The following is a 13236-nucleotide window of genomic DNA, read 5'->3' as shown; positions in this document are numbered from 1 at the left end:
GAATGAAAAAGTGGGTCCTTGTAGCTATTAAAAAATAAGAAAACGTGGGTCCCTTTTTCAGAAAATTGAATGAAAATTAAAAAAGAAAAATGACGTGGAAATATCGATGGTCTTGAAAACGTGGGTCCCTTTTTCAGAAAATTGAATGAAAATTAAAAAAGAAAAATGACGTGGAAATATCGAAGGTCTTGAAAGGATGAAAATCCCATGTACCCTACTCTGGAGCGATAGGTTACTGTATCATGAATTTAAAAGGGGTATTAAATTTTATATCGAACATAAAAAAAAATATCATTGAGATATACTAGGATTTAAATTTTTTTTATGAAATATTTTTTATAAAATAAAATTTTGAGATCAAATAGATTAAAATAGATAATATATCATAAAAATATAAATTGTGACAATCAGATTGATTTGAAATATCGAATGAATAGATGTTCGGGTCTTAGAGTTGTACGGATTCAGAATTTAACTCTCGACCCATGATAAATGATATCAGAGTCAGTTTTAAATCGTTCGATCTACGCTAAACGTCTCGACAAAGATAGACAGAGTGATCAACTTCTGTGACGTTCGATTTACTTTCATGATGTTCGATTTAAGCCAAGTGTCTCGAGAGAAGTGACATTGTGGCTACCCTCCATCACGAGAGCGTCATGGGTTAAGTGAAGGAGAATATCACGGACCTAAAAAAAATTTTGAATCTCATATCGGATATAAAATAAAGATCATTGGAATATATAAAGGTTCACATCACCTCTTTCTTTCTTAAAATACTTTTTATAAGATAAAATAGTAAAGTTAAAAAGATCAAAATTGATAATATCTCATAAGAATGTGAACCGTGAAGGTCAAACTGATCTGAAACTTTGAATAAATGAATATCTAAATCTTAAAATCAGATAAATTTAAAACTTAAGTCTCAATCTGTGAGTGATCTGTGACTATTAGTACAATTAACAATAGACAGCATTCTCTGACCCCCTCTCTCTCCTCTCTCTTTCTCTCTTAGGGAAGGTAAAAATACCCGAAATTGACAGGTTTCGCATAGACCTAACCCTTTAGGGTCGGTTTTTTTTTTTTTTGAAAATTAGGTATCGGGTCGGGTAGAGTTGAATAGCATAAAAAAATTTCGAATTTGGATCTAGGTCGAGATTGAATTTTAGGCAAATCCGATCCTACCTGATCAGATATATATAAAAAATATTTTAATAATTATTTATTTAAATTTATATTTAAATTTATATTTATATTTAAAATAATATTTTATAAATTTCGAGTCAGATCGAATCAAATTTGATTTTACAAAATATTAAATTGGATCAAATTCAAGTATTAAAAATAAAAAAATTTATCGAATCAAATATGAATACGAATTTTATATGTTTAAAATTAGATCAAATTCGAAACGAACAAAAACTCACACCTGTGCCGTTGTCATCACTATTCTCTCTCTTGTTTTTCTTTCTCTTCGAGTACCAGTTGCAGACCTGACGTGGCACTCATAGATTTGTGGGACCTACTCTATTTTTTATATCTATCGAAATGACAAAACAGGAGGGGTCAATTACCATCCACGTGTACCCACTTCGCCTATCATTTCATTTCGATTTCAATCTCTCCCGTTCCGGGACGCTTTTGAAAGTTGGGGTTTGAACCCGTCATAATTTTAAACGGTGCGTCGGTGTCACCGTCTCAGTGACGTCATCATACCTCCCCTCCGTGGTCGTCTCGGAACGGCCCTACAATCTTAACCGTCCATCTTTCCTTTTAAGATCTGGGCTGCCGGTCCTGTCTGCCCCTGTCCCTTTGAGATAAAAACGACGCCGTCGGTACTCTCAAATGAAGACAGGCATACAGCTACATCGCAATTTGTCAAGTATTTGTTTTGGCATAGTTTCAGTTTCCGCCCTTTTAAAAAAAAAAATAACCTTTTTTCCTTTCAAGAGGATAAAAAGATAAAAAAAAGGTGAAAAAAGTGTCAATAGCAACGGGAATGAGTAAGATTAACTTGAGGTCGTAATTTGGTTAAAATTAAATTAGTTGATTGAATTAATTTGATTAATTGAATGATATTAAATTAATCTTAATAAATAATTAAAACTAATTTTTCAAAATTTTTAATTTTTAATTACTTTAATTCGATAATTAAAATATAATAAATTTTTTTATAAAATTAAAAATATATGAAATCAATTATTTTCATTTATACATTATTAAAATTTTAATTTAATATTTTGTTAAATGATTTTATTAGATTTATTTATATAAAAAATTTTATTATTCGATTGATTAAAAAAATTAATGAATTAAATTTAATTAATTAATTTTTTAAATTAACAAATATGATTAAATTAATAAAAATAAAATAAATTAATTCAATTCCAATGAATCAACGTCCCATCAACACAACATTTGCCAATTAGATCCGTTCTTTTTGGGCGGTTGGGGGACCCACAAAGGTGCAGATGGGTGGACCAATGGCCAAATGGACACGAATAAAAAAGTGATAAAGGTTGGGGCTCAATCCTAGACCAGACGAAATGCAACGATCAAAACAAGGAAAAAAAAGCAACGGCGCAGGATATTTTGAGAGGGGGCAGGCAACGTTTTGGTTGAAAGTAACTACACACGTTGGCTTGGTTGGGAAGAAATGGTGCCTACCGCCACCCTCACTCAACTGTCCAACGTCTACATTTACTGTATAATCCCCCCCTTCCCCCTTTTCTTTTTTTGGCATTGCTTTTAGTTTTAAAACATTACAAAACAATCATAATCACCCTAACAAACACATTCTACAATTATAATATTGTATTAGTTGGTTATAATGTTTAATATTTATAATTAAGGTATGATTATTGGAGACATTAGAAAATTTTGAATTTTATTTTTTAAAATATAACAAATTACTAATAATTAAATAAATTTAACATAAAATTGAATCGGACTCATATACGATAAGATTTAAATTAAAAAATTAAAATTTTAAGATTTTTTATATAAAAAACTACAATTGAAAATAAACTTATTAATGACATCTTTTAAAAATAAAAGCTATATAAATTTAAACACCAAAATCCATTTTTTTATTAAATCAAAGTTTTATTGATCAATAAAAAGGATCAAACAAGACTAGAAAAAAAAAGTAATACGATGAGATATTGAGTTAAGATTTTCAAAAAAAAAAAATTATTAACAAAAATTGGGAATGAGATGAGAGGCTTTAGATATAAACTTTAATCATAAACTATTCATCATTTTTTTTTAATTTGCCATCCATATTGTAATTGACATGCAAATGTAAATTGAATACATTAGTACTATTTTATTCATTTTTATCTTTATTTGTCTAATTTGTTATACATTTACGTCTTAATCAACAGTCATTAATTGAATGATTGATGAGAAATTTCACAAACAGTCGGTTCCAAAATGATCCACTCTTATCTCTGAATTGTTTTTTTTCACACTCTCTTTACCATCAAAATTGGTTCGCATTTTCAGTGTTTCCATCTCCTTCCAAAATTTCCAACTATTTGAGCACAATGAATTATAAGTTCCTGTAAAAATGGCCTTTCTGTCTCTTGTTAAAAAAAATTAAAAAAATTAGTAGTTTTAGTGGTTTCCATAAGCTGATGAAAACCCTAAATCCTATCTGATATAATAATGCAATGGTCTTTGATTTCTAAGATTTGATCATTAACTGTTTACCACTCTATTTGGGTTCAATCATTGGGATCTTGTCTCTTTTTTCGATTGAGATTTCGGGACTGTTCTTAATTCTACTGAACAACTATCTATAAAAATTTATTTTAAAATAATTTTACTTTATCAATTTCATTTTTTATGTCAGTCATTGGTTTTTTAAATTAAATTAAATTAAAAATTTAATTGTTAATATATAAAAAAGGTTCTAAAACAAATGATGGAAATTAAGTGTTCGTGAAAATAATACAACAAATATATATTTTTAAAAGATTAATGTTGGGAATAGTTTTGAAATTATAATAAAATATTAAATGTAATAATAAATTTTTAAATATAATATTTAAATTATAAATTCATTAATTAAAATAATATTTAAAATTTTATTTACTCATAGTATATTATCATTAAAAATTAAAAAAATAACAAAATAAAAGGTACAAAACAATTCCAAATTTTAAAAAAATTCCAAATTTTAAAAAAATTCTTCAACTTATAAACATATAAAACATATTAATTATCCCATTAGTGTCTGTTGACAGTGTTTTTGTTATTTCCTATAATATTTTTTTGCGTCTCATTCTCATTATAAACTGATAGAGGATAACGGGCTTGACCACATACACATTCTTTCATCAGTATAAAATTTATTTATTTATTTCATTGTTATATAGTAATATTTTTAATTACGAGATATAGATCTCTTCAATCTTCTTTATTTTGTCCCAATAAAGATGTTAACTGACTTTTTAATTTGGACCACATCGTCCACAGTTTCTAGTATTTATTTCTTTTTTAGTAAAACACTTGACTTGATATTTTGTCACTTGATGATGGTGTGAACTTGTTTTCATGTATAATATTTTTGTTTCGTTTTCTGAAAATTTTTATATACTAACAATGATGGGTTCCAAAAATAAGAGGAAAATTAGTGATATTTTGAGTCGGAACCAAAATCTTATAAAATTTCAATGTAACTTCGCTAATATCAAAGTCAATCCGATCTAAAGGTTTTTTTATACATATATATATAATGTTTTTTCTATGTATTTTTCCAAGAACATATCCCCCGGGGGGGCTTAATTACTAAATAAAAGCAGATAAGTATGTTTGTATATAATGATTAGAAAATAGAAAAGCAGATTATAGAGTGAAGCCCCAAACGTTTCTAATTTCTTAATAAATCATGACAAAGGTAGATCTTTCAGTCAAACATGCACTTAAGTGGATTCTTGATCATCCAAGGACTACTTTTCTTTTTTACCTGCACCAAGTAGACTACACAACTGCAAGAAGTGACAATAGTGGCCTCTGGATGGTGAAAAATACTTGGAAAGAATTCTTAGGTACTAAACTTTGTAGTGGGTGAAACTGTAGTTTTGACAATGGAATAGGGCTTTTCCCTTTTTCTCCTGGAAAAGTGTATTTATCATCCAATTTTATTTAAAAAAATTTTACTCTTTTTTAGTCATTGTTATAATGATTAGTATTTTTAAACTAACATTACGAACAACCCACTTGGATTGGATGATTATCTTTGTTTGTCCCCCTTTGACAGTGATGCATTGTATAAGAGAAATAACATAATGAACAACTTCACGACTGGTTTCAAAGACTTTAGTATGTATTTGCAGCCCCACACTTCACTAACTTGACGACTGGTTTCGAAGACTTTAGTATGTATTTGCAGCCCCACACTTTCATCCCATTTTTTTTTCTAAATATTTTGTTGTGGAAAGAGAAGGTAAAGCTAAGCAGCTTGTGTCGATTTTGTACGAGAACTTCTCTTATATGATTACTCTTGAATGTCTAATCTTAAATTAGTGAGCAAAAGTAAAGGGCATGTCTCCCGCCACATGCTAAACTGGGCCACAAATCCGTGGTTCTGTTCAATTTTTGGATCTTATATGGACTCCTATAGTAGAACAGATCTCCAAAACCTATCTACAGAGATGACCCAAATTGCACAATGCACGCAATGTTTGCTTGAATCATAAAAACCCATTTTCCTTTGTAGCTTAATTGATGCTGGGATTGTCTTCCCTTCCTCCGGAGGTTAATTGACACTGTTGTTTATTGAAAGCGGTTGGGTGCTATGGCGAGGGAACCTAGCTAGGTTGTAGTCTCAGCAAGCAAAAAATCAGGAGTTAAGACTTAGATATGGGTCCAGTACTCCATTTTCTAACTGCTTTTCCCTTTGGTTAACATATCCTTGGCGCTCTTACCAATTCCATGACATCGAGCGAGGAAAGATCAACAGAAACAAACTCATTTTCAAATTCACATGTTAGTGCTAATGTTTCAAGTACAGGGGGTCGCTCGGATAAAAGGATTATCAAACTAAGCAAAGCAACCATAACCTTATTGCTGACCCAGGCAATGACTCAGATTGAAACTTGTTGATGATGCTTTCAATCACAATTCCAAAGATTGATGAATGGGCACAAATATTGCCAAATGCTGTACGTACAAATAGTTTATTGCATCATTGTTCACCATAATTTATTCCGGGATGACTTGTTGGACGCTCGTAACCAATTGCATAAAGCCCATATCTGCCTTCTCAAAGAGTGCATGAACTAATTAATACACACGGGCTTTAGGTGGGAATGACTCAACCTCATCATCTAATGTGTTCATGTGAACCGGCCGGTAATCCAGTCGCACCTTCTCGTTATCCCAATAGCTGCAAATCAAAGTAGAATTTGTGAACAATCAACAACTTGACATTCCCATAGATTTAACCAATATAATGCTGCAATTTAGTGATTTGCATTCTTTCCATAATCTAGAAAATTACTGATAATACACGATTATTGCTAGCAATATTAACCGTTCTTGTGTTTACCCTGTCAATACCAATAATGAGAGGCTATATCTGACCAGATTCTCGGCACTATTGTTACCATTCATACAATAAACATAAATACCATGGAGAACCCCAAAACTTTATGCTCTTTACTCCAAGAAATATTCTATTGCAAACATTGATACTAAAAAGCCTTACCACTGCTGTACTATCCTTTTCATGTAAGTGTAAGGTTCATATTCTACATAAGATTCAACAGCCTAAAGCCCAAACATTATAAAACTAGATATCTGGATTAAGCTTGGTTCATTAATAACAGAAACCTGTTCTTCATACAAAGGGATCTGTCTATTAATTTTGAACTCCCCCAAACCATGAGATAAATCAATCTACATATTCGCTTTGTATTCTTCCAAGGGAAAGAGATCTTACCCCAATGTGTGTTTCATCCAGTTCGCATCATCTCTTTTCTGCAAAATAACAACGCCAAAAAAATAAATTATCATAATGAAGCTAGGCAAAAAGGACACAACCAAACTTTTAAAAAAAATAAAGCAAAACTAACCGTAAAATCTTCACGGGCATGTGCTCCTCTGCTCTCTTTCCTAGCTTCAGCAGAATGCATGGTGATACAGGCATTTATTAAAAGATTTTCCAACTCGATAGTCTCTATCAAATCAGAGTTCCTGCAAAACATTTTAAAAGTGAAGCTCGTAAAACAAACTACAAGAATTATTTGGCTACCAACATCCTAGCACCAGCAATCATACCATATTAAACTTCGATCCTTCAACTTAACATCATGGAAACTTTCCCATGCCTTATCAATTAAATGACAACCTTCTTCTAGTGTTTCCTGTGTGCGGAAAACGGCAGCATTGTTTTGCATTACTCGTTGCATATTTAATCGAATTTTTGAAGTTGGAAGAGAACCATTAGAATTTCTAATTTTGTCCAGCCATGCAATTGTTTTCTCACCAGCATCCTTTTCCAAAGGTTTCTGCTTCTCCCCTGAAAATAACTAGTAAATGAATTAACATTTAGACATAAATGGCATAGCTACTTATCTGCAAAAGATAGAAATACAACTTGCCTGGTCTATGGATCTCTGCAACTCTGTTTGCACAAGCCCGACCAAAGACAACAATGTCAAGAAGGGAATTTGCACCCAACCGATTGGCACCATGAACTGATGCACAAGCTGCTTCTCCAGCAGCCATTAGTCCAGGAACCACAGAATCTGGATCACTGCCTCTAATAGTAACTGCCTGATAAACAAAGCAAAATGATTAAGTACAGTGAGCCTGAAAATCAACAAAAGATATGCATGGCAAAGTTAAAACCACAAATAGTTGAATATCAGACAAGATTATTTGCAGAAACTAATTGTTTCAGCATTTCATTCTCAGATAATATTGTATGTCTTTCATTTTTTTTAAATGTGTATCAGTTATACAATCATACAGACATATATCAACATGTATTTGTCCTGTGTATCTCTAAAATGAATAACACAATTAAATTCCAGTAAACCTCCACAATTATACATCCTTATATATCAAAAGTATTTGTTCTGAACATCCTCATGTAAATGCATCTATGCATCTGAATATCACACCTCTCCATGGTAATTTGTTGGAATTCCACCCATGTTATAATGTACAGTAGGCAAGACTGGGATGGGCTCCTTTGTAACATCCACACCAGCAAAAATGGCGGCAGTCTCAGAGATACCTGGAAGCCTCTCTTTGAGCACCTCTGGAGGTAAGTGATTCAAGTGGAGATAGATATGATCCTTCAAAGGTCCTATTGGATATAAGTATCACAGTTAATAACTGGCAATTGTCTGCATTACACAACACTAGAAATAAACGTATCTTTCTTATGGCATGGACAACTACAAACATGAGTCCATCAAAAATAATATCTAAAACTTCAAAGAACTAGGACAAAGAATCACATAAAATGCCAGAAAAAAGAAACCAAATATCTACTCTAAACCACAAGCGCCAAATGCAATACATCACTGCACATCTGGAAACCCCATCTACACTCCTTAAGCAAGAAAAACACAGATGACACTGGATGCTGGAAAATAGAAATGTCAGCAATGAGGAGATAATCATACCTACACCACGACCTTCCCTGATTTCCATGGTCATAGATCTTGAAACAACATCCCTTGAAGCAAGATCCTTGGCTGTAGGGGCATACCGTTCCATAAAGCGTTCACCTTCACTATTTCTAAGAATACCACCTTCACCACGAGACCCTACAAATTGCAGAAGAAAATTAGAAATGAACCCTCTCAACTTCAATTAAAGGAGAGGAGCAATTAAAATTAAATTCAAAAATAGAGAAACAAAAAGGTATGATAACTTTCTATATCATGCAACCAAAAAAACCAACCCAAGACACTGCTCTTCATAAAAGGTTGAATAAGCACAAACCTTCAGTGATGAGGCACCCAGCCCCATAAATTCCAGTTGGATGAAATTGCACAAACTCCAAATCCTGTAGGAAGGATACATCAAAAGGGGATAGAACAGAGAAAGAGATAGAAGAGAAAGAACTAAGAAAGCAGCTCCAGAAAACCAATTTCACAGTTAGAAAGAAAAAAAGAAACCTGGAGGGGAAGCCCAGCACGTGCAACCATAGCATTGCCATCACCAGTGCATGTGTGAGCTGAGGTTGCAGAAAAATAGGCTCTACCATATCCCTGAAAGAAACAGACAGCAAAGGTAAAGGTCCTTTCATTCATATTGAATAAAAATAAAAATAAATCAGGAATAAATATAGTACCCCAGTTGCCAGAATTGTTGAAGCAGCATGGAATCGATGTAGTGTTCCATCCTCCATGTTCAAAGCTATCACTCCCTGGCAGCTTCCTGCACAAGGCATAAATAATCAACAAAGTTATCCATGTTACACTATAAACATGAATGAAAACGAAATTGCTTTGTCAAAGGTCCGAAGAAATAAAGTATAAAAAGTAAGGTGACATGTTCATCAAAATGAAGAAAACAAGTAAAGCTCCAAATTATGGACAGCTAAAAATAGCAAGGGATGATAAATATGCCAGACCTCACGTAGCCAACACAAACAAAAGTAATCTAAAATACAATTGACAAGAAAAACTTAAATTCCGTGCAATAACCTACCATCACTATTCATCAACAGATCCAAAGCAAAATATTCCACAAAGAATTGGGTATTATGTTTCATAGCTTGGCCATAGAGAGTGTGCAATAGAGCATGCCCCGTTCGATCAGCAGCACATGCACAACGATAAGCCTGTCCACCTGGTCAAGAGAGAAAATGTTGAGAAGCCAAGATCAGAATTCTATCACTAATCATTTGAGCCAATTATCAAATTTATGTAACTTGTACCTTTTCCAAAGTCAAGGCTTTGACCACCAAACGCACGCTGATATATTTTCCCATCTTCGGTTCGAGAAAAAGGCAGCCCATAATTCTCAAGTTCAATCACTGCTTTTGGTGCCTCCCTGCACATATATTGAATTGCATCCTGATCACCTACAATAATACACCCTCTCTTTTGTTAAAACAGAAAACAAAAAGGAAAAAGATTGTCAAAAAGGTAGCTCAATACTGCACCATAGAGGTGCAAGTAAAAAAGGTAGTTTAATGCAATATAGAAATATATGAGCACAGCTTGGCCCTTATGCCTTTAGCATAAGTCATATTGCTTTGTACACAAAATCATTTGATATCAGTAGTTTGATCAGAGTTTGAAGGGAAAAAAGAAAGGGCAACAAATGTGGTAGCCACTAAAATGAATGCAGGGAGATATCATAAACTACTTCAGGCAAGACAATAGCGTACTTAGGGTAAACATATACTTTTACTTAAGAAGAGAAAACTGATTAAAAAATAAACTATTCTTACACAGCCAAAGATCAAGTAGAAGCATATGCTTAAATACATTCCATGCATGAAGAATCCTACAAAATCACAAAAGATAAAAAGTTCAAATAAGTCATTTACCTAACCAGTCACTTCCTTTAACTGTGTCATACATGTGCCATCTCCAGTCATCTTCAGTCATATTTCCCAAAGCAGCATTTATGCCACCCTGAACAGAAATGTCAAAACAGACAGATGAGACAGTAATCTTTCAATGGAATTAAAAAACAAACAGCACCATTGAAAAAACCAATAACCTTTCCATAGACTGTGCTTTAAACATGAGAATAAACAATGAATCTGCTTAACCAGAATGATCTGCTTTTAAATGAAAACAAATGACTAGCAACAATTTGGAGAAGTGCATTATGTCTTATAAAAAATAACAATATGAGAAAAATTCAAATACCCATGTATTACTCTTTAAAGTGCAAAATACACAAATAGATCTCTATATGAAAAGCATAGAGCGCCAATTGATAGTATATGAAGAGAAGTGCATTATGTCTTATAAAAAATAACAATATGAGAAAAATTCAAATACCCATGTATTACTCTTTAAAGTGCAAAATACACAAATAGATCTCTATATGAAAAGCATAGAGCACCAATTGATAGTATATGAAGAAAATTAAAAAAAAAAAAACTATAGTTGTGCTAATAAGAATGATTTCCATGAACTTTATGTTCAGTCTTTGTTGAACAAGAGAACATCAGTTATTATGCAACTCAACTATCAGTGGTGAGAGAGGAAACAACAGCAAAGAGACAAGTACGATGTGCATAAAGCCACTAAAATTGTAGAACCAATATGCCCATAAAAACTGGGATCACAACCCCACCAATCTATAATCATTGTACGCATGCATACCCTGAATGATAGCAAGAGCATTACTCATAATTACGAAAACCAAAACAGTGTTCTACCTGAGCTGCAACAGTATGCGAACGTGTTGGGAAAAGCTTAGTAATGCAAGCAGTATTAAATCCATGCTCTGAAAGACCGATGGCTGCTCTGAGTCCCGCACCACCAGCACCAATCACGACTGCATCATATGTATGATCTACTATCGTATAAGGGGATTCTTTTTTTGGCCAAAACGTATAAGGGGCTTCACCCTGCAATAATCTCAAAGTGTTCACCACAAAATCCTTTTTATTCCATTTTTTTAATAAGTATATAAATTCAATAAAACATTATGATGAATAACAAATACTCCCTCTCTCCCAATTTGTATGTCTTGAATTGATTTTCACGATATTTAAGAAAAAAATTTTATTTAAATGCATTTAATATTAAAATTAATTTTTTTATAAAAGTAAAGTTTCATGATTTTTAATGTTAAAAAAATCATAAAATATAATTTTAAAATATAAAAAAATAAAAAAATTGGATGTTTAAAAAAAAAAAAGACATAGTTTTGAGATACCTAAAAAGAAAAGATGGACAAAGAAAATGGGACAGATAGAGTAATAATTAACAAGCAATCGAAAATATATGCATGTTGTATCAGCTAAAGTAATCAAGATGGGAGAAAAATCACGGAAAATATTGATTAAGATTAAGCTCCATGTAGTATTTGTTTCCACTCTGAGTCAACTAAATGGAGCTAAGTTAAAGATGATTTAATAAATAAGGCGTAGATTCTTTGAATTCTTTTCCTTGTCTAATTTTCTCAGCAGCCACACAGTCCAAGCACTAAAAAATTCAGATACCATATCAGGTAAAACCAATCAGAATCTACGAAAGAAATCCAGTAATCGTGAACGAAAGAAGAGGTAAAGATAGAAGCAAAACAGCTCTTGCTTTTCAAAGCAGAAAAGAAAGGAAATAAAATTCCGAAAAAGAGTTCAAAAACCCTAGAATTAAGGGGGGAAACAAGGAACCGTACAGCATCGGTGGAGAAGAATCTGGAAATGTGAGATCTAAGAGAGTCATTAGCAACCGATCTCTTCGAATATGGAACACGAAGGCTACGAGAAAAGAAGCGCCACATCTCCGCCCGCTTAATCAAAAAAATTTTTCTCTACGGTTTTTCTCTTCTTCTTTTCCGGGTTATGGGAGTACGGAAGGCGTTTGGTTGATATGTATAAATTTGCTGGGAATTGTTCTTCGAAAAGAGAGAAAAAGATGGAGGCGAAGTGAGAAAGTTTATTAACGAAAGACACTGGGTAAAGAGGAGCTGAATTGCTGATGCATGTGACGCACTATGATTTTACACTTACCCTTCATTTTTGACGATAACTACCGAAATGCCACTCTACTTGCATTTCATGCATTTTTTTTTGGGGGGGGGGGGGGGGGGATAACATAAAAGGGAAAAATCAGGGAATTGCTTATTGGATTTTGTCAATAGTTATTCATTTAATTCGGATTATTAGTTATTATTAGATGTGTAAATGATAAATTAATACTTGTAAGTTATTTGAATTTGATTCGAATAAAATTTAAATTCGATTCAATTATTATCGAGTCGAGTTCGAGTTCAAATAACTCGATTTATCGATCAAATCAAGTTCGAGTATTTTTATATTCGATTTGAGTAGCTCGTGACCCTAATCGAATTTTTATATTTAAAATTTTTTATTATTTTAATTAATAAAATATTTCGAATTCGAGTTCGAAAACAAATAATCAAACTCTTGTCAAATATAAAAATCAAACTTATTTTAATATATTAATCTAGTTTAATTAAGTGAATTTGAGTAGTTCGATTTCGATCACGAATCGAACTTCAGTTAAAAAAATAAAATTCGATCAAATTCAAACTGAGTATCGAGTTAAAAACTAA

The 13236-nt window shown here is 32.4% G+C and overlaps 1 protein-coding gene across 1 annotated transcript; it reads right to left on the bottom strand.

Moving 5' to 3' along the window:
• Positions 1-5961: 5961 nt before the first annotated feature.
• Positions 5962-12588, bottom strand: LOC111291933 (succinate dehydrogenase [ubiquinone] flavoprotein subunit 1, mitochondrial-like). The gene is made up of 15 exons (XM_022884067.2): positions 12337-12588; positions 11372-11563; positions 10526-10613; positions 9908-10054; positions 9679-9819; positions 9320-9405; positions 9144-9236; positions 8968-9031; positions 8646-8789; positions 8136-8323; positions 7611-7785; positions 7288-7528; positions 7083-7203; positions 6950-6987; positions 5962-6394 (listed from the first exon to the last, which is right to left on the bottom strand). Exons 1-15 carry the CDS (start codon positions 12439-12441, stop codon positions 6292-6294), a joined length of 1926 nt encoding a protein of 641 aa, XP_022739802.1. The 5' UTR covers positions 12442-12588; the 3' UTR covers positions 5962-6291.
• Between the last annotated feature and the right edge of the window lie 648 nt (positions 12589-13236).

This window comes from Durio zibethinus, chromosome 10, assembly GCF_047325235.1.
Source record: "Durio zibethinus cultivar Kanyao isolate XHJ-2024 chromosome 10, ASM4732523v1, whole genome shotgun sequence".
Taxonomy (NCBI): Eukaryota; Viridiplantae; Streptophyta; class Magnoliopsida; order Malvales; family Malvaceae; genus Durio; species Durio zibethinus.
Note: the sequence above shows the minus strand (reverse complement) of the source record. Positions and strands in the feature narration are given on the sequence as shown.

Excerpts from the sequence above, each read along its gene's own strand:
- LOC111291933 (XM_022884067.2), bottom strand. The coding sequence starts at position 12,441 with ATGTGGCGCTTCTTTTCTCGTAGCCTTCGTGTTCCATATTCGAAGAGA. Across the intron at positions 8,790-8,967 it reads TGGGTGCCTCATCACTGAAG|GGTCTCGTGGTGAAGGTGGT; the intron begins GTTTGTGCTTAT and ends TGCAATTTGTAG. Across the intron at positions 6,395-6,949 it reads TGGATGAAACACACATTGGG|CTATTGGGATAACGAGAAGG; the intron begins GTAAGATCTCTT and ends TTTGATTTGCAG.